An 18,929-nucleotide genomic window follows, 5' to 3' on the forward strand; every position below is an offset into this window, starting at 1 on the left:
ACTATTTGAGGTGGGATTTGTTTTACTGTTTGGGAAACTGCTGTGGCCCATTTCATTGGATTTAAAAGTGTGGTGTTTTTGTTAAAATCCTTGCTCCTGGTAACATTCACCTGGAAGTAACCAGCAGACTTTTAAGATTTTTACATTAACTTTTCTTCATGCTTCTTGAAGGAGGGTTCCCTCCAGAAAAGGGCTCAGGACTTGACTGAAGGTGGGAGTAGTGAATTGAAGGGCCTGTGGTTGGGGCAGTACAACTGGGGCTATGACTGTCCCCGAGGGTATGTCTATACTGCAGTTAGACACCCATGGCTGGCCCAGGGCTTGCAGGGCTCAGGCTGTTTAATTGTGGTGTAAACATTTGGACCAGGGCTCGGGTTTCAGCCTGAGCCCAAATGTCTGCACCACAATTAATCAGCCCCTTAGCCTGAGCCGCACGAGTCCCAGGCAACTGACCCAGGCCAGTCACACGTTTTTATCTGCAGTGTAGACATACCCTAAGAGTCTCACACACAGAGAAGCTGGAGGGAAGGGTCTTCCTATGTTTCATCTAGGGTCAATCCCTAGGATAGGTGGGTTTATTGGCATCGGCAAGAGAATGTCTCAGTAAAGTCCATTTTAACTGACACTGGAGAGAATGGGGAGAATGTTTCCTAGGTGATGCCCCGCTGGTGTGGGATCTCTGAATTTCCTACCAGTTAAACAACTGGTCATACTTTAAGTTTTTCGCTGTTGTCCTTGTGCTTGCTTTTTTTTTTAATTTCTGTACTTCTGTGTGTTTTCACCAATAGATTACTCCTCTCTTTCAAGCTCTTCCAACCTATTTCTCACTAATCCACACTGTCCCCCTTGGCATAGACAGCCATTATTACTAATGAGCATGTTGGAGCTCATACATTATTTCTAGATGATTCAATTAAAGAGGCAATTCCAAATGAAGTTTTCTGAAAACAGACTCTTCCAAATGGGGTTATAAATGTGATTTTGACACTGTCATTGTGCAGAGGTAGCTAAAACCCAGTGAAGAGAAAACACAAGCTCCAGCTAATTTAGGAGCAAAATTAATCTAATGTAGGAAGCATAAATCTTTCTCGTTTCACTGCCTCATTCAACAGCTTAAGGTCTGCTCAAATTTTTATTCTCCCATTCTTTTTTGCTTCTAGGGTTATTGGCATACACTCATTGGTTCATTAATTTCCTGTTTGAAGTTTATATTTTTTATTCTGATTAATGATTGCTTTCTCTTTTGGAAGCATTTGAAGAGGACACACAATGTGGTGTATCAAATCTATCGGAAGTAGATCGATCTATAGGAAGAAGATCTTTCATTTTAGTTTAAACTAGCTGAACCTTAAGACCAGTGTTCTTGGACCTCTAGGTTTACTTCCTCTACTGGGTACAGGAGGCCCATTTTACAGACTGCATTTTAAACAGTAGATTGTTGTTTGTTACTAGAAAGTAAAAATTAATAGCCCAAACGTAATTTCCCTTTTGGGATGTATACATTGGCTATCACAGGCTCCAGCAATGTCTGCCGTGCTATATACTGAAATGGTTTCTGGGATACTGTAATGGTATCTTCATCTACATTGATCTTAAAATCCGCTCTTCTGACATATAGTTGTACTGCTACTTGCCATATATTACTGTTCTCTTCACACGTAATCAGTCCTAAAATCAATGCTCCAAATTCCTACTCTGTGCCTCTGACCACTATTTACATCACCATTTTAGTGCATCACCTCAATGTGTTCCAGTTAGTTGCATTTTCTGTGTCTTTTGTTTCATGCTGAGCAATAATCTTTTGATTGTGTTTGTGTTTACAGTGAGTGCATGTTACATCTGTTCCTATGCCAGATCCTTCCTTTCTGCTCCTTTCTTGAGTGTATTCCATTTCTTTTCTTACTCTTGTGTAAACTGAATTGGCCAATAAACAAAGTCACCTGTTTTTTTAGTAGTTTCCTGATCTGCATTTTGATTTTTAGGTCCTGACAAAGCTCCCATTTAAGTCAGCAGCAAAACTATGATGGAGTTCAATGAGATCAAGATCAATCCCTTAATGAGGTTAGAGTGACAGGCTCATTTGCATTTTTTCAGAGTCATCTGTAATGTTAGTGATGTTCTTCGTCATAAAATCCTGATTAAAAATGGATGCCAGAGGGATTCGTCTTTTGTCTGCTGAACGTTGTTATGCTTGGCTAGTTAATGCAAGCTTCTAATAATTTATTATAATAATAATAATTAACACTTCTATATTGTCTTCCATCTAAAGAGCTCTATACACTTTGTAAATATGAATGAATTAAGCTTTACAACAAACAGGTGAGACGGGTATTCTTATCTCCACTTCACACAAGTGGAAATTGAATCAAAGGGTATGTGTAGACTAGATATTTTGGTCCTGTTGTAAGTCTACTTAACTGATTAACTCGAGTTGTGGTCCCATTGTAACTTGAGGTAATTGATTGCCAATTGTACATCGTACATTGGACCATTACCATTGTACATCGTAACGTAAACACTGCACTGATGTGTTCCATGACACAAAGTTTTGTGGAGAGCGTAGATCAGTATTTACAAAGGTGTTCTAGTTAATTGGCAAATTTAGGTTACAACCAGGCCACAGGCTCTAGTCTACACATACCCAAAGAAGCTGAAAGACTTGCTCAAGGTGACTCAGCAAGTTTGTGGTAGATAGAGTTAGGAGTAAAGTCCAGCTTTTCAGACTCCCAGCTGTGTGTATTAATAACTGAGCCAAGCTTCCTCCCTAACAAATGCCTCCATGGATTTCCTGGTGCCCTACTTCTCTTCAGATTTCTTTATTCCAATAACCCAATTACAGTAAAAGCTTTTTTATCTGGCATGTTGGAGGAATGCGGGGTGCTGGTAAGTGAAAAATTCCGGTTAACTAAGAGGGAGGGAGTTTGGGTGCAGGAGGGGGCTCAGAGCAGGGGGTTGGGGCATGGGAGGGATTTCGGGGTGCTGGATCTGGGGGGTGCTCACCTTGGGCAGCTCCCAAAAGGCAGCAACCTGTCCCTGCTGTTCCTAGGTGGAGGTGTGGTTAGGTGGCTCTGTGCGTTGGCCCTATCCCGAGTACTGGGTCCGCAACTCCCACTGGCCGGGAACCATGGGCAATAGGAGCTGCAGGGGCAGCGCCTGTGGGTGGAGGCAGCGAGCAGAGCCACCTAGCCACGCCTCCGCCTAGGAGCAGTAGGGACAGGTCGCTGCTTGCAAGGAGCTGCCTGAGGTAAGCACCGCCCAGATCTGGCACCTCAAAACCCCTCCTGCACCCCTGCCCCAAGCCCCCTCCCACACCCAAACTCCCTCCCAGAGCCCACGCCCTGCATCCCCTCCTGTGCCCCAGCCCCACACCCCCTCCTGCACTACGAACCCCTCATGGACTTTCCTCCGCCTAGGAGCAGCAGGAACATGTTGCCGCTTTCGGGGAGCCATGTGGAGCCAGGTAGGGAGTCTGCCAGCCCCGCACCAACCGGACTATAAACCGGGCTTTCTATTAAGATTAGACATGCTGGTTTAGAGAGCTTTCCGGTTGGTACAGAGCCGAATAACACAGCTTTTACTGTATTTACTGGCCTCCTCATATGTAAAAAAGACTTAAAGAAGCACTTGGGCTCTTTCATAGTCTCATATGGGAGAGTTAATTTCTATTTTCCTCATCCAGACTGGCAGAAATGTGAAACCTAGTAACATGCTGCTTCAATTCAGGCAACAGTAATAGATGACTGAGCTCTCAAGGGTAGAGCTAAGCAAATAGTGGGAAAATATATCTGTGAACATATTTACAAATGTCATTCAAAATTAAATTTGTACCCATTTTTCATTTTGCTTTACTGTGACCACCTGAAACCCTATTTTTTTATGTGTACAAATTTTGGGGGAGCAGTGATTTTTATTCATATGAAATTGGTTATTTGTGCACAAATAAATATATTTGTGCCGTCAGTGCTTACTAGGCTATCCATTTAGAAACAATGGGTGGGATCCACAAAGTTACTTAAGTGCCTAAATCCCACTCATAGGCACCTAAGTCTCGAGTTTAGGTGTTTAAGTCCCAGTTTTAGGCTCCATTGTGATCCACAAAACTCCTGGGGAACATTGTAAGTGTTTAAACTCACTCAGCACCTATGTTTTCAGGGTAAAAGTTACCTCGGTGCCTATGTTTCTGCCTCTGGGCATGTACACTACTGATTCCTTCTAGGCATCTGGCCACCTATCTCCTTAAGCCTCAGAGTGATTCACAAACTGTGGGAAGACAGGCATTTGGGTACATAGGTGGCATGTGGGGCTCAGTCCAATAGGTGTGCTTGAAAACTTCCTATCAGATCAGGTCCCATGTAAAATCTGACTGGAGGAGGAGATGGTTGTGGTGGGGCCCACCTTATAACTCAGTGGTTAGAGCACTTGCCTGCAATGGGGAAGACTCAGACAAGCAGCAAGACTAGGGCTCTGTTGGCAGAAGAAAGTTTCCAGGCAGTTTGTCACAGTAAGTGGATGGCTTAAAGTAATATGCTGTGGTTGTTGAATTTGAGCTGCCCCCATGCACTGTGAGTTTGAGCCCTAACTCTTGGTAGATTTCCAAGAATGTGTATTGTGTACATTGCTTGTGATTTGCCTACATTGGGCAGGGGGTCCTTTTGGAAGATTTGCCCTGACACCAAAATTTTTCTTTTAAAAGTGAGATTTTAAAGTGCTCCAAAATCCTTATGCAGACTCTGATTTTGTTATTAAGGATATTAGCAGTAATTAAATAAAGGGAAAATTAAAGACTTCAGTCAGCAGTTAGGGTAATGTAATCATGACTCATACTCTTAACCCTTTCTTGAGCAATGGAACTGAGAGTGACTAAATGAAAGCAGAGTTAAGGTTGCCAAACGGTGGCTCATGACATCAAGTTCAGCTGAACTTAAACCTCTGAAAACAAGGAACGGAAGAGTTAAAGTAATACACACTTAAACCTCTGAAAACAAGGAATGGAAGAGTTAAAGTAATACACACTTAAACCTCTGAAAACCAAGAGATAGAGAGTTAGGGAACATGCCATGCTCACAACATAACCTTAACTCTGCCCTCTTTGAGTGATGCTCTAACACACTGAGGACACATATACTAATACTCTTCTCTTGCAACAGAACACTTAGAGTACAGAGCATATGAGCACTGTAGGACCAAGTCTAACATCTTCTCTTTGCTAAGACAAAACTTGGGTTTAGGTACAGTGTAGGGAACAGGAGCTACCAATACCTAGCCTACACTCAAACACTGAACCTGCTCCACACAAACCACCTCCCGCTTGCTAAATATTACAACCCTTTCACGCTTGCTCAGAGGATTCCTCCTAAGACATTGCCCTCTCTTACCTATCACTAAACTCCAGAAACCAATCTCCAAGACAAGAAGGCTACCTTGCACCACTATTGATGCAACCTACAGAACTCAGTGCTGAAATGAGCCCGACTTGAATCTTCATGGTACTCATACATGTCTCTTCATATCACAGTGACAGCTTGTCCAATCTGCTCCAACTAATTCCTCCACCACCTTAACACAGTGAATGCAGCTGGAATACATGCAGATAAATGCTGGAATTCAAATCTGGAACACAACACAATATACACAACAGTGCCTTCCCCAGGTACTCATGTCTTCTTATTATGGCGTGAACCTTATTGAACCATCCTCAGTGGCTATTTCCAGCTTCAGTGGATAGTTACATTTATGATGTGGGGGTGGCATGTACCTTAACTCTGTATTTCCTGGTTTTCAGCGGTTTAAATTTGCATTCCCTTAACTTTTTATTTCCTGGTTTTAATTAATATTATTAGAGATACAGATCCACAAAGGTGAGCCTTATAATGCTATGTAATTTCCTGGTGAATGACATCTAAGGAGGGAGCATTGTGTAGTGGGTAGATGAAGGGACTAGAAGCCATGATACCTTGTTCTAGCTGTCCCCGCTCTGCTACCAATTTGTTTTAGGAGAACCTTGGACAAGCCATATAATTTCTTTGTGGCTGTATAGAGGGCATAAAAATGCTTGCCTATGTCACAGAGGTGTAGTGAGGCTTATTTAATATTTAGAAATAACTTTCAGAACATTTATGAAAGCTGATGTATAAATGTAAGTTAATATTATTATATTATTATCTTTATTAGATGGAAATTGGGTGGAGGAATTGCATAGCTAGAGGCTGTGTGTGGCTTTGGGAAATAGGAAGGCTGAAAACCTAGGAGGTGTGTTGGGCAAGTTACAAGGTTATTGAGAGCAATTCACAGATGAATATATTTATCTGTATTACTGTGTACTGCAGTACACTTTAGTGAGGGCAAGTATACTATCCACCAGTAGCCTCGTGGTTACCTGTTATTTTGCATAGGCATTGTAGCACTCACCTGTTAGCTGTGTCACGTCAGCCAAGCTTGCCTGATAGATAATTATATGTGCAAAGTCAGGGCTGGTTCTAGGGGTGGAGGAGCAGGGAAGTTGCTATGTAATTGTGCTCTTTTTTCCCCTTCCAGTCTGATTTGCTGGCTCCTCCCCCCGCACTGGTGGTGCAGTGCTGAAAATGTTTTTCACCTGGCTAGCAAAATAGCTATGGCCACTTCTGTGTCATATGGCAGCTTTATTTTAGAACCAGTAGCTGAAAGCTGTTGCCGTGGCATGGATGTTGTAGTTGGGTCAAGGGAGCCATCATCTATATTCAATTAATTTTCACTTTATGTTCTCCTTCTTTTATCCTCTCTGTGGCCGGTGAGGGTAGCCTTCTTTCCTGGCATTGTGTGTGGTCAAAACTTTGAGGGGTACCACTGTATACCAGAGCATGTGGGAACCATTTTCACTTGTGCCCAATCCTGTATGGCTTAGAATCAGATTATTCCAGTACTAGCGGTGGGCCTTCACACCAGGAAACACACTCACAAAACATGGTAAACCCGCTAACACAACACAAAGCTGCATGTGTTAGTGAACAGGCAATCATATGGAACGGCAGTAAAGCCAGATAGGTAAGTAGTATTTTGGGGGTCTTGTTTCCATGTGCTGTGTTGCAGTGAAAAATGTTGCTGTTTGAACGTGTTCCCCAAAGTTTGGTCATGGGACTTGCCCCTGACTGGAGGCACAAATACTTCTTTGTTATCCCACACAGCTGTTACTCTCACTTTCTCTGATCCACTGTCACATTCCAACCGCCACAGAAGCTGTGGACTACAACATTCCATCTGGTTCTTACAGGGCCCAGAGATGACTGAACCTTGTGTCATTCTGAACAAAAAGGGCTCTCCACCATGCTTGTAGCTGTTTCCGTCAGGTTACACTGAAAGACTTGCGTTGATGGTGAATGAGGGGTATGTGCTGCTGTGGGGGGGCTATGTGTGTTTCAGGTTGGTTGTGTTGTTGTGTGGATGGTTTTGAAAAACTGTGGCAGTTGGGTCAGGTAATCAGCCATCTGTGCATGCAAGCTATGAAACTGTTGCATGCAAATTAGCTGTAGAATAAGGGTGGTGATTGGTTGAGTTACTTCTGCTACCACACTGGTCTAGGGCACTTGGCATGGCATACTTGGTATGCCTTATGGTAGCTGTACACTGCACGGGTGTAAAGTCAAAATGGTTGAAAGGTTAAAAATTGGACTGTAACAGTCTACAAAATCCAGTGATGAGTCACTCTGGTGATATTCTGATCAAAAAGAGCCCTCAGCCAAGCTATACAGATACATTAGGCTTCAGAGTGACCTACCGAATGACAATCCTGGAATCTTATTATATAGATTCCCTTGTTTGTGGGCTTTGTGATGCACATTAATTTCAAAGCTAGTAGAGTAGTTTGTGTATCAGTTCCATTTTAAAAATAAATAGAAGTGGAAAATTTGGCAAGGAAATGGCTGTAAGGGAGGAGAGGTGCATTTCAGTGTTCTGTGAAATATAGCTTTTGGTTTGGATGAGTTAAAAGAGTTTGAAAATCATAATTTGTGCAAGAACATTTGTAAAAGATCATTAGTACTTTTTTCAACTGTCTTCCTTCAACAGCTTGAAAGAAAGTGCTTCACTGCATATGACTGCACAGCTAGTTTAGTATCTAAGTAAGAATACAGGAAATCCTGTATTCTTCACTTCACATTTAAGCATGACCTCAGTGAAGGAAGTAGGCACTCCAAGGTTCTTGGAAAGCTCTTACCCATTTCACATAAATTTTCCATGTTAAAAGGTGGAATCTGATGCCACTGGCAACTTTAAAAGGCCAGATTCTCAGCTGGTGTGGATCAGCCTAGCTCCATTGAAGTCATTTATACCAGTTAGGATCTGGTCCAAATGTGCAAGTCGCATGGCGTTTTCAATGTAGTGGCGACACACCTAGTTTCAATAGAACTAATAAAAGTTTTTTTTTTATTTTTAATATTTTCTTCAGAAAAAAATACAACAAAACCCCAGGAAATTAATTAAAAATAAAATAAAAAGCAGGTCAAAAGAAATCATTGAGGTCACAGAGAGGAGCACTCACAAGTGAAGAAATGCCAAACTTACATTGTTTGCACAAATGCTTACACAACCTTACCTTTGCTACCTTCTCTGACTGTGTTATGACACAAGCCTAATTCGTGGCTGTATGCAATATTTATTCCTCGTTCTCTGTTCCTGGAACTATCAAAGGATCAGTTCAGCCTCTGGTGAAAATTAGAGCAACCTCAGGTATCCTCTTATTTGCTCCCAGCTGCAGTGACCCTCAAAGAGCTGTTCTGGCAGCCAGGGATCACCAGAGTTTCTGCAATGACTTCTTTCCCCAACCATGCTGTTGATGTGCTCTACACTGGGGAATTCAAGGGTGGGTGATGTAGGGCTGGCTACACATGCCATTGGGAGATTTGCAAGGAGAATCTTCAGCTGGGTACATAAGCCAGCTTTAACTCTGCTTTGTGTCTGTGGAGCAGATTCCAAAGGGGCTACTCACATGAGTAAGTAACGCATGTGTATAAGCATAGGCAGAACCAGGGTTCTAAATTTCACATCATCTGGCCTAGTTGATTTGTGTATGATTAAATTTCCATGGATTTTTTTACCTACTCTTTATCAACAGCTAATTTGGTAGTCTTCCTCATTTCCTAATTATTCAAACTACTTTTTGTTTGTTAAAGATAGATTTTTAAAAGTTTCGTATCTCGGCCATTTTTGAATAATTAATTTTCTCATTTGTTATTAGGAGTATTTTATCTCTAATACTTTCCCCATTAAATATTTATTAAAACCCTCTTTGTTCCTTTAATTCTTTTGGCTAGCCTAACTTCATTGTGCTCTTTTTGCTGTCTTTTTTTCTCTCTGCCAGGTTTACTTTACCGTCTGTTTATGTTGGACTGCTTCTCCCCTTTTCTATTAACAGTATAGGGGTTTTCTTCAACCTCAGATCTTAGAGCAGTCTCTTTCCTTGTTACCTGTATTCTTCATTTTCAGAGGAATTGTAATCTCTTCTGACTTAATTATGGTATCCTCTTGGATTCCCCAGACTTGTTTTCCACTGATGGGTTTGAATACTTCCTTCTATCAGACTTTACTTTCTAGGGGGCTGATTCTGTAACCCTTATTAACTCAAGTAGTCTTTACTCACACAGTTACTTCCACTGGACAATTAGGACTACACTAATGAGTAAAGGTTTCATGATTGGGCTCTAGATTTAATAATTCCCCAAAATTTACTTTTCTGAAATGTATTCCCCTTGAAAACATTTTGCGGTCATATTATGCTGAATTGAAATATCATGTGGCGAATGGTTCCAAGCTTCTCTGTTGTTCTCACGTTGTCAACCCTTTTCTCTCTGTTGGTAAGAAGTGGATGCAGGATAGGTTCTCCTGTAGTTTGATTCAAGTGATAATTCTTTCATACAGTGCCAGTCAGCTGATAAGCCTCTAAAGTCCATACTGTTCAGTCACATTTATAAATTACTCCAAAACATTGACAGAGGCTTTGAAATGAAAAGTTAACACTGTTATTCTGTCTTTAACTCATGAAAAGAGGAGGCCATGGCTTGAGTTAAGGAAAGAATTGAGTATTGACCGCCAATTTAAATTTTACTGCATTTGTATAGGGATAGACCCTCTGCTGGAAAGCACAGAGACACATCATTTCATGCTGCTAGAGAGTATATTCTTAAAGATGGAGAAACGATTGTAGTAAATATTATTTTTTCTCTGGTTCTCTTTGTGACCATATGTCAGGGTTCCCTCCCCACTCTGAACTCTAGGGTACAGACATGGGGACCTGCATGAGAGACCCCCTAAGCTTATTTCTACCAGTTTAGGTTAGAAACTCCCCAAGGCACAAATTCTCCCTTCTACCTTGGATTAGGTAATGCTGCCACCAAGAAGTGATTTATACAAACTCAGGGAAAGGACCACTTGGAGTTCCTACTTCCCTCTAATATCCCCCCAAGTCCATGCACCCCCTTTCCTGGGGAGGCTTGAGGATCAATGAGATGAGCACAGACCAACCTTGGTTTTTTTTGAGACACTAAAAAAAGCCCAATTAGATTCTAAAAGAAACAGAACTTTATTATAAAGAAAAAAGGTAAAAGAAGCACCTCTGTAAAATTAGAATGGAAGATAATCTTACAGATTCAAAAACACAGAGGATTTCCCTCTGGGCCAAACTTTAAAGTTACAAAAAGAAAACCAGGAATACACCTTCCTCTCAGCACAGAAAAAATCACAAGCCAAAACAAATATAAGCTAACGCATTCCCTTGCTAGTACTTACTAATTCTAATGGAGTTGTTGGATTGCTTGCTTCTTTGATTTGTGTCCGGCAGGCACACACAACAGACAGACCAAAACCTTTCTTCCCTGTCCAGGTTTGAAAGTATCTTGTCCCCTTATTGGTCCTTTTGGTCAGGTGCCAGCCAGGTCACCTGAGCTTCTTAACCGTTTACAGTTAAAAGGATTTTGTGTCTCTGGCCAGGAGGGATTTTATAGTACTGTATACAGGAAGGTTGTTACCCTTCCCTTTATATTTATGACACCATACTATGCCAGCATGTTGTTTTTACTGTGATTTTACCATTTTCTCATAAGTGGCATCAGCAGAAAGAACTCATGACCTGCTATGAAAACCCAAGTCTCTATCACTTGAGCCAAACTTAAAGAAAAAGCTCCACTGGAGAAAGACATATCATTTTTGGGAGCCTGCAACATGATCAAAAGAAAGTTTGAAAATCCCTTATGTGAACACAAAAACTTCAAAACCCACACATGCACTGAAGAAGTACATGCATAACTGTCTGATACTGAATTGCTTCTACAGTTTCAGCAGGCTTTATTGCAAAGTATTTTGGTATTCCAGACAGTAGAATACATACTGCAAAGCACACAACAAAACGTGAGATGAGAGGTAACAATCAACATCTACAGCTGCTGTGGACTTAAAAGGATTCCTATTAACTGAGCATGGCAGATTGCTTCAGGATGTGGAAAAGTCTCAATTCTTGGGTATGAAGGAACTTTTTTAGCAGTGAGAACAGACTATTACCTTCACCTTCTTACATGCCCAGTGGTGGATAAAATTTACGAGTCATCCCAAGGAATTTTTAGAAGATAATAAAGCCAAATTGAAGACAAATTTGATTAAACAACTTTCAATTCCACTGAAAACCAGCCAGTATTCTGACCAACTATTTACATCTGCACTCATCTGTGAATTTTAGGTCTGTGAAGTAGCAAGCCTGACCTTTTTCACTTGGTGGCCAATTGCATACATTCTGAAGTCTTTCCCTTGCAGATAAGCTTATCCAAAACTACATGAGGGATAGAAGCAACGTTTTGTGAACATTTAGATATGAAAGTGTAACAAAATCTAACTGCATATGGACCCCCAATTTCAATCAGTTCAAATAACTGAACTAGTGTCATTTCTAATTGGAGTGACTCTCACGTTGAATGCCTCTTCATTTGCATTGGAAGCAATTGCCTTGTCATCATACTGACCTCCATCATAAAAGATCCGGTTGATTATGTGGCATGTGAGGGAGCTGGCTTGCCTGAGGAAATCTCAATTTTTGCTCACCTGGTGGAGCTACTACTTGTGATCTACAAGGGATTTGGTTCAAGTCATTTAAGCCACTGTGGCGTGCAGGGTATATACACAATTACATTCAGCAATTGCATTGGGGACTCTATATTAATCATAATTAGTTGGTTGTCTAACCCAGTGTCTGTCCACTGGTTAGCAAACCAAACAACATCTTTATTCCTGTTCTGAAAAAAGAACATGAAGTATTCAGTGTTCTGCTGATACCCAACTCTGTTCTCCATCTTGCCTAATTTACCTAGTATCTGGTTGAGACTGGAACATGGTATGAAATATCCACATCCTTTAACAATGTAGTTAAGATGACCTAAACGTGGCATAGACAGCATTAAATCAATGGAATATTTCTTCCAATCTACCACCTCGCAGGGAGGTGGATTAAGTATGCCTACAAGAGAACCCCAACTGGTACTGTAGGACGTGTCTACGCCGAAGCGCTCCAGCAGAGCAGCTGCAGCACTGCTCCTGAGCTGCTGTACGTTTCAAATGTAGACAAGACCAGATTGGTAAATTTAGGAAAGCAATGATCTGATACTATGGAGACATTACTGATCCCTTTGAGGATGTGCAACTATCATCTGTCACTTGAGATAATGAAAGAGTCATCTTAGATCCCCACCTGCTGTGAGATGATCAGATAGCAGATGTGATTAGACTTTCTTTTTTTCATCTGCTTCTGGCTTGAATGCCTTTAATCTTGAGGTGATACATTATTGCAGTGTGCTTCACATGGGGCCATGCTTTAAATCCTTTTGGAAACTGAAAATACCCTAAAAGTGAACTCATGTAGGTAATGTTGCAAGGCCCATCTTTTTTCTTGAGCTTTTGGGAAAGGGTGAAAGACTGAAAGGGTGAGGCGTTTTCAGGGTTTTTTTAAATATAAGCTGTGGGAAAACTGCTGGATTTATTATTTTTATTGTATGATTCGTTGTTTTAAATGTGTTAAAGAACCCACAGACTGGGTTGATACTTTTTTAATGTCTCGAAGTAGAAATAAATGAAGCATTACAGAGGCAGTGTTAGCTTAGTTTCTAAATCATTTTGTTGGCATAAGATGCCTTAACAATGTTTTATGTATGCCAGTTGTTTGCTAAATATATATATTTTTAAATTGCAGTATCTGTTAAAAGAAAAGCATGTTAGAGCAAATGGACATGTTTTGCCATCTTTGTGTAAAACGTAAGTGTCACCTAGAATGTCTTTAGGAAAGTAGATCTGTTCTGCTTCCCTTTATGGTCCTCGAGCACTGAGAGCTTCTGAAACACATTTCTTGTTGGCCAAAAGATGCAATAGTGTAGCCACTGATATTGGCATATAAGGGAAATAAAAAATAAATGAATGAGTTTATCCCCTCGTAATGAGCACTTGAAGTTAATGCAGTCATTCAGCTTTGCCTACAGTTCAGATGCTGCTGCTAGGGAATCTCTTATCTGAAGTATCGACATCTTTTGATTCAGCCTCATGTTAGTGAATGCTTACTTACAGTGAGTGGTACACAACAGGGCCCTACAACTTATTAAAAGATTCCACTGCAAATTATTATTCTTTTGCCCCATTTCTTTGACTACGCTAGCACCATACTGAAATCAGCAGTTGATTTCATGACAGGATCACTCCTTAAAATTTATGAGGCTGAATCAAAAGATGTCGATACTTCAGATAAGAGATTCCCTAGCAGCAGCATCTGAACTGTAGGCAAAGCTGAATGACTGCATTAACTTCAAGTGCTCATTACGAGGGGATATTACCACATCAAAACAATCCCAGATACATCAACCCCTACCCTGGAAGATCTGGGGTGTGATTCAGGAGGAACTATGGGCCATGCTCAATTTGGGGGTAGTCAAAGAGTCTCAGAGTGACTTGTGTAGCCCTATCATTCTCATCCCCAAACCCAGCTCAACACACTTTTGTATAGATTTTCAGAAAGTGAATGCAATTTCAAAATTCAATGCATATCCTATGGTGCAGGTATAAGAGTTACTAGAACATTTAGGATCTGCCAAATATATCAGCACCTTGGACCTTACAAAAATGTTATTGGTAGATCCTCCTGGCATCACAATCTTGGGAGAAAACAGTTGTCTTGTTGTATTTAGGACTCTTCCAGTTCTGTATGATACCCTTTGGCTTGCATAGGGCAACAGCAATGTTTCAGCAATTAATGGATCAAATTCTCAGGCCCATCGTCAGTATGCTGCTGCATATTTAAATTATTTAGTCATATATGGTGGAGATTGAGATACTTGCCTGTGTCAGATCTGAGCAGTCCTCCAATCTTTGGCTGAGGCTGGCCATATGGCCAGTTTGTCCAAGAGTAAGATTACTAATTGAGAAGACTTTGAATCTACCATGGGGGAAGCCAATTTAGACCGCTGGTTAACAAGGTACAGGCTTTATTGATGTGTTCCATACTTCACACAAAGAGGCAGATGAGATGTTCTTTAGCCTGGCTGGATGCGACTGGCAATTTTTATCTGGTTTTGCTACCATTTTGCAGCCCCTCTCAGAAATCTAATAAAGGATGGTAACCCGAAAGATCCACTAGACTGAGGCTTCTGGGGAAGCCTTTAAAATGGTTATGCAATAACCAGTCCTTTTTAATCCAAACTTTACAAAAACATTTATTCTGCAAACAGATGCGTCTGATGCCTGCCTGGGTCGGGTCTTTCTCAGAGAGTGAACGATGAGGAATATCTTGTCCTATAGCTAAGTCAAAAGAGTTTTCCAAGAGTGAGAGAGCCTACTCTGTAATTGAAAAAGAAGTTCTCATGGTCAAATGGGCTATGGACGTTCTCAGATGATATTTGTTGGGTAATCCTTTTTTTCTCATTTCTGATCATGCTCCACTGGAGTGGCTGGAATAGGATGAAGGAAATGAATTCCTGCATTTTATATTGGTATTTATCTCTCCAGCCCTATAGCTTTCAATTTCAGCTTTGCACAGGAAAGGTACGCAGCAACCCAGACTTCTTGTGAGAAGTGGGTGAGTCTGGCTCAGACATTGAGCGCCCCCCCCCAGTGAAAAGGGGGTTAAAAAACTGTTGTGGTCACAATCAGCCCCAACATACCACACCTGAGCAGCCTGTCAGGCCTGGGGATGGGCCTTTATGAGAGGAGCTCTGCACAGTTGGGCTGGCAGTCTGAAGCAAAAAGAACTAGAATTCCCAGACTAGGGCACTGTGCTGAACCATGGCTTCAGAGCACTGCAGCCCACTCCCTCTGAGATAAGAAGACAGCCTTGTTTATTTCTTTTGTTGAAATCCCCAGGACTAAGTCATAGCCTCTGATTGTGTAGGAGGATGGGAGCTGAGACTTCCTGTGGACTCTGAAAGACTGCTTCCTTCCTTTGCATGAGGGAGGGATCTAGCTCCTTGTGAGCCATGAAAATATTTTTCTTTTCTTGGATTGTTTCAGACCCCGGCCATCCTCTAGAAGGAGGTGGACTAATTAAGAAGTACAGAGCTATACCTCATACCCTAGGACTGGGCCACAGGACTGCTGTCACCCCAGGAACAATGAACAGGGTAATTGAGGTGCCCACTTTCACCCCAAGGGAACAACCTCAAGATACAGTATTCAACGTATGGATATGCACATAATCTGCCAGTGCCATTACGGATTAAAATATATTGAAGATTGAGAACCAACTGATATTGTAAATCACCCAAAATTGTGCCCGCAAGACATTTCAGGTTTCAGACCAAACCTGGGCTCCCCCATCTTACTTGAATATGCCACAAATATATTGCTATATTAAAAAACAAAACAAAATAGTACTGAAAGATTAGGCAAGGATCAGATAGAGCAAAGCTAACCAAAACCTCTCCCTGCAACTGTCTAATTGGCATTCCAAAACCAATAAAATTGATTTAAAGGACAAATCTGAGAAATCCACCTGCCCTAAAGTAATTAATTCCAAGATATTATATTCCAGAACCATAAACATGACCCTGTTGGGTAGGCCAACAGTATCAAATTCTATGGGGAAAAAATTACCCAAGTCTGTTTCTATGGCTTTTGCTCATGTGAGTGGTTTAACTGACAGCAAGAGTAATGACTATAGAATATACAGTAATTCCTGCACCAATTGAAAACACTTTATAACTGTATATTATGTGTTAGGGCCATACCGAAGTAAAAGGGAACTTTTAATAGTTGTTTATATTCCAAGACATGAGCTACAATGTGTGAGATTTTATAATGTGGGTGTTTGCCCAAGTGCGATGTTGTGCAACAGATAGAGTGCTGTGCAGCACTCTATCCACTATTTGGAATAACAAACTGTTTTGCAATGATGGCTGATGAAAATATGAAAATCATTCAGTAATGAACAGCTATTCAAGTGATTCTTCAGCATGGGTATAGGTTTTGGAGTCTTTGAGTACACACTAGAGATTTTTAAACTTCTTTAAATACACAAACTCTGAGATTATGATGCTAGAACCAAAGGACAGTCACTCTTGCTGCCTCAGCTTCAGTAACTGCTGGGCATAGGCTTACACTGGTGGATGGTAGAGTATAGTAATGTTCCAAAATACGTAAATGATAAAAAATAATCCTATGCTTTGAATCATGAAGATTATTACCCTGAATGATTCCTCCTCTGGCTCTTATTAATGTGAGGCATTTTTGAAAACAGCCCTCAATTTCACTGCAGAAGTTGTAAGTGAAAGAATGGCACCGGAGGTTGTAAATATTATCAACAGTACATGCCAATGCCCCTAGCAATAGGAAACTTGTTGCTCAAGCAGTTTTGATGAACTTCAACAGTTTACATTGCAAAATAGCCATTGCACTACATTATTGACGATAGCTGTCTACTTCAGAAAGAACTCCATCTTGTTGCAGAAAACAATGAACATGGTAGAAAAACAAATAAAGAAATGGGAATGCTGAAATAATAAATAACTTTGACCTTTTTTTTTGGCATCCAGTAATGTTCCTTTGATCTTCTCTGACTTGAACAAGCAAACATCTGCCAAGAAAGAACAACTGTTACTGCATCACTGAGGTCCTATTTGTTCCGCTTGAGAGATGACAATGCATTTTTATCTTTCTACAGCAGCATAGAGGCAACCTAGAGAACTTTAAGTAACCATCCAGCAATGCCAGGTTATTGCTAGCCTGCGTGGTGGCTTGATGATTGGATGATATGTTGCTGACTGTTGAAGCATTCTATGGGTGATGGTGATGGTGACAGTCCTTCATGACAATTTATGGTGCTTGGAAAGCACTTGAAGATAGAGGGTTTTGTGTATGTGTGTACTCTTATTTTTTGGGCAAGAGCTGAGTCTTACCATACCCGTAACGTATGTAGTGAGACTTCATAGTTGTAGCCTTTCTGGTGTGTCAGGGTGAGAACCTCGACTTCCTTCAACAATTACAATTTACTAATGCTAATCCTAAACCCCTTGTATTTTCTATTGCCAATTGTATGATAGCTTGACACAAGGATTTTTTTTACAGGGGTAAAGTAGTCTTTACTTTTATTAAATGAACACAGCCCCATGATGAAAGTGTGAGATCCTGCCACATTATCAGGTCTGTCTGTATGTGTGACGTAGTAATGAAATGTTTTCTATGTTTTCTTTAACAATATTGTTTTTATTTGTTGGTCTTATAACGCCTGGACGGTTACATTCGGTAGGTACCTGTTGTTGTATATATGTACAGTACTTAGCACAGGGGGGGCCCTGTTCCTGATTAGGGACTGTAGGTGCTACTCTAGAGAAAATAATAATTGTAACGGAAAATTTTCTGGCAGGACCTGTTTTGTACCAGCCCTGGTGGGCATAACTGTAGATTCATTGAATCAGTTTTAAGATTGGACAGCTTCCCTAAAGTAAGGAGTAGATCTTGTGTCTGAGGTATAGAGTTTTGGAGAGTGCTTAGCAAAAAGTGAAATATTCTTCCATGGCTGCCAATTTTGACTGCTGCAATAGTTGAAGATCAGAGAGTGAGGGAGAGAGTTCAGGCCTGACTGGGTGACCAGATCGCAAGAGTGAAATATCAGGACACATTGGGTGAGCGGCGGGGTGGGGGTGGGGGAAGAGACAGACACAGGTGCACAGCCCCGACCGGAGCCAGAGGAACACTGGTCTGCCTGGCCCTGTGCTACCAGCGTGCCCCTTCCTGTTGGGGGTGGGCCCATGCTGCGCCACACAGCTCCCCTGCCCAGCGCCCCCTGGATCCACTATGCCTAGAGCCCCCCTACAACCCTTCCACCACAAATGCACAGTGCTGTGCACACACCCCCCAGTGCCCCCTGCCCACAGCCCGACCACAGCTGACCAGCACCCCCCACAGAACCCCCCACTCGCTAGTTTCCCAATACACACAGATTTCCCCTCCCTCCCTTCCTCCCAGTGCCCTTCCCCACAGCCCCACCACCACAACTACTCAATGCCCCACACAGTCCCCCACTGCCCAGTGCCCTGATACACACAGATCTCCCCCACTTCCCAGCACCCCCCAACAGGCCCCCACTGTGTAGCACCCCAAAACACACAAACCTCCCCCATTGCCCAGCGCCCTCCACACCCTCACAGCCCAGCACCCCCACACACCTCCCAGACACTTACCATCACACCCTGCCCCCATCCCTGGCCGCACTCACCAGCCCTGCTGGCATGTCTCTGGCTCCTAGGGTGAGAGCTGCGAGGGGAGTCTCCAGACTCTCCACGTGCTGCGCCTGCCACAAGCGCGAGCTCCATGGCTCCCATTGGCTGGAAAAAGCAGCAATGGGAGCTGCCAGAGCCGTGGAGTGGGGCTTGCAGGCGCCAGCAGCACGCAGAGCCCCCCCACCCTAAGAGCCAGAGGGACCTGCCGGGGGCAAGGTGGGGAGT

At 42.0% G+C, this 18,929-nt stretch overlaps 1 protein-coding gene and 1 long non-coding RNA gene across 11 annotated transcripts in view; one reads left to right on the top strand and one right to left on the bottom strand.

Annotated features, from left to right (window-relative positions):
* Nucleotides 1–18,779, bottom strand: part of LOC140909127 (uncharacterized) — a 34,356-nt gene extending 15,577 nt beyond the window's left edge. Inside the window, exon 1 of one of the 3 annotated variants that reach the window (XR_012158091.1) lies at nucleotides 18,701–18,779. This is a non-coding gene — a long non-coding RNA (uncharacterized LOC140909127). Of the gene's footprint in view, nucleotides 1–16,999; nucleotides 17,062–18,665 lie in introns of those variants that run through there. The other 2 variants (XR_012158090.1, XR_012158092.1) reach the window with 2 other exon arrangements.
* The window catches only part of ESR1 (estrogen receptor 1), a 257,789-nt gene that overhangs the window by 38,211 nt on the left and 200,649 nt on the right, over nucleotides 1–18,929 (top strand). For 2 of the 8 annotated variants that reach the window (XM_073337670.2, XM_073337675.2), the window contains exons 1-2: nucleotides 2,796–2,883; nucleotides 3,414–3,460. The exons of 3 other annotated variants lie outside the window; for them this stretch is intronic. In XM_073337670.2, coding sequence (XP_073193771.1) covers nucleotides 3,427–3,460 — 34 coding nt within the window. In that variant the 5' untranslated portion in view covers nucleotides 2,796–2,883; nucleotides 3,414–3,426. Of the gene's footprint in view, nucleotides 1–2,783; nucleotides 2,884–3,413; nucleotides 3,461–15,549; nucleotides 15,609–18,929 lie in introns of those variants that run through there. 3 more of the 8 variants (XM_073337673.2, XM_073337680.2, XM_073337678.2) reach the window with 3 other exon arrangements.

This window comes from Lepidochelys kempii, chromosome 3 (genome assembly GCF_965140285.1).
Source record: "Lepidochelys kempii isolate rLepKem1 chromosome 3, rLepKem1.hap1, whole genome shotgun sequence".
NCBI lineage: Eukaryota > Metazoa > Chordata > Testudines > Cheloniidae > Lepidochelys > Lepidochelys kempii.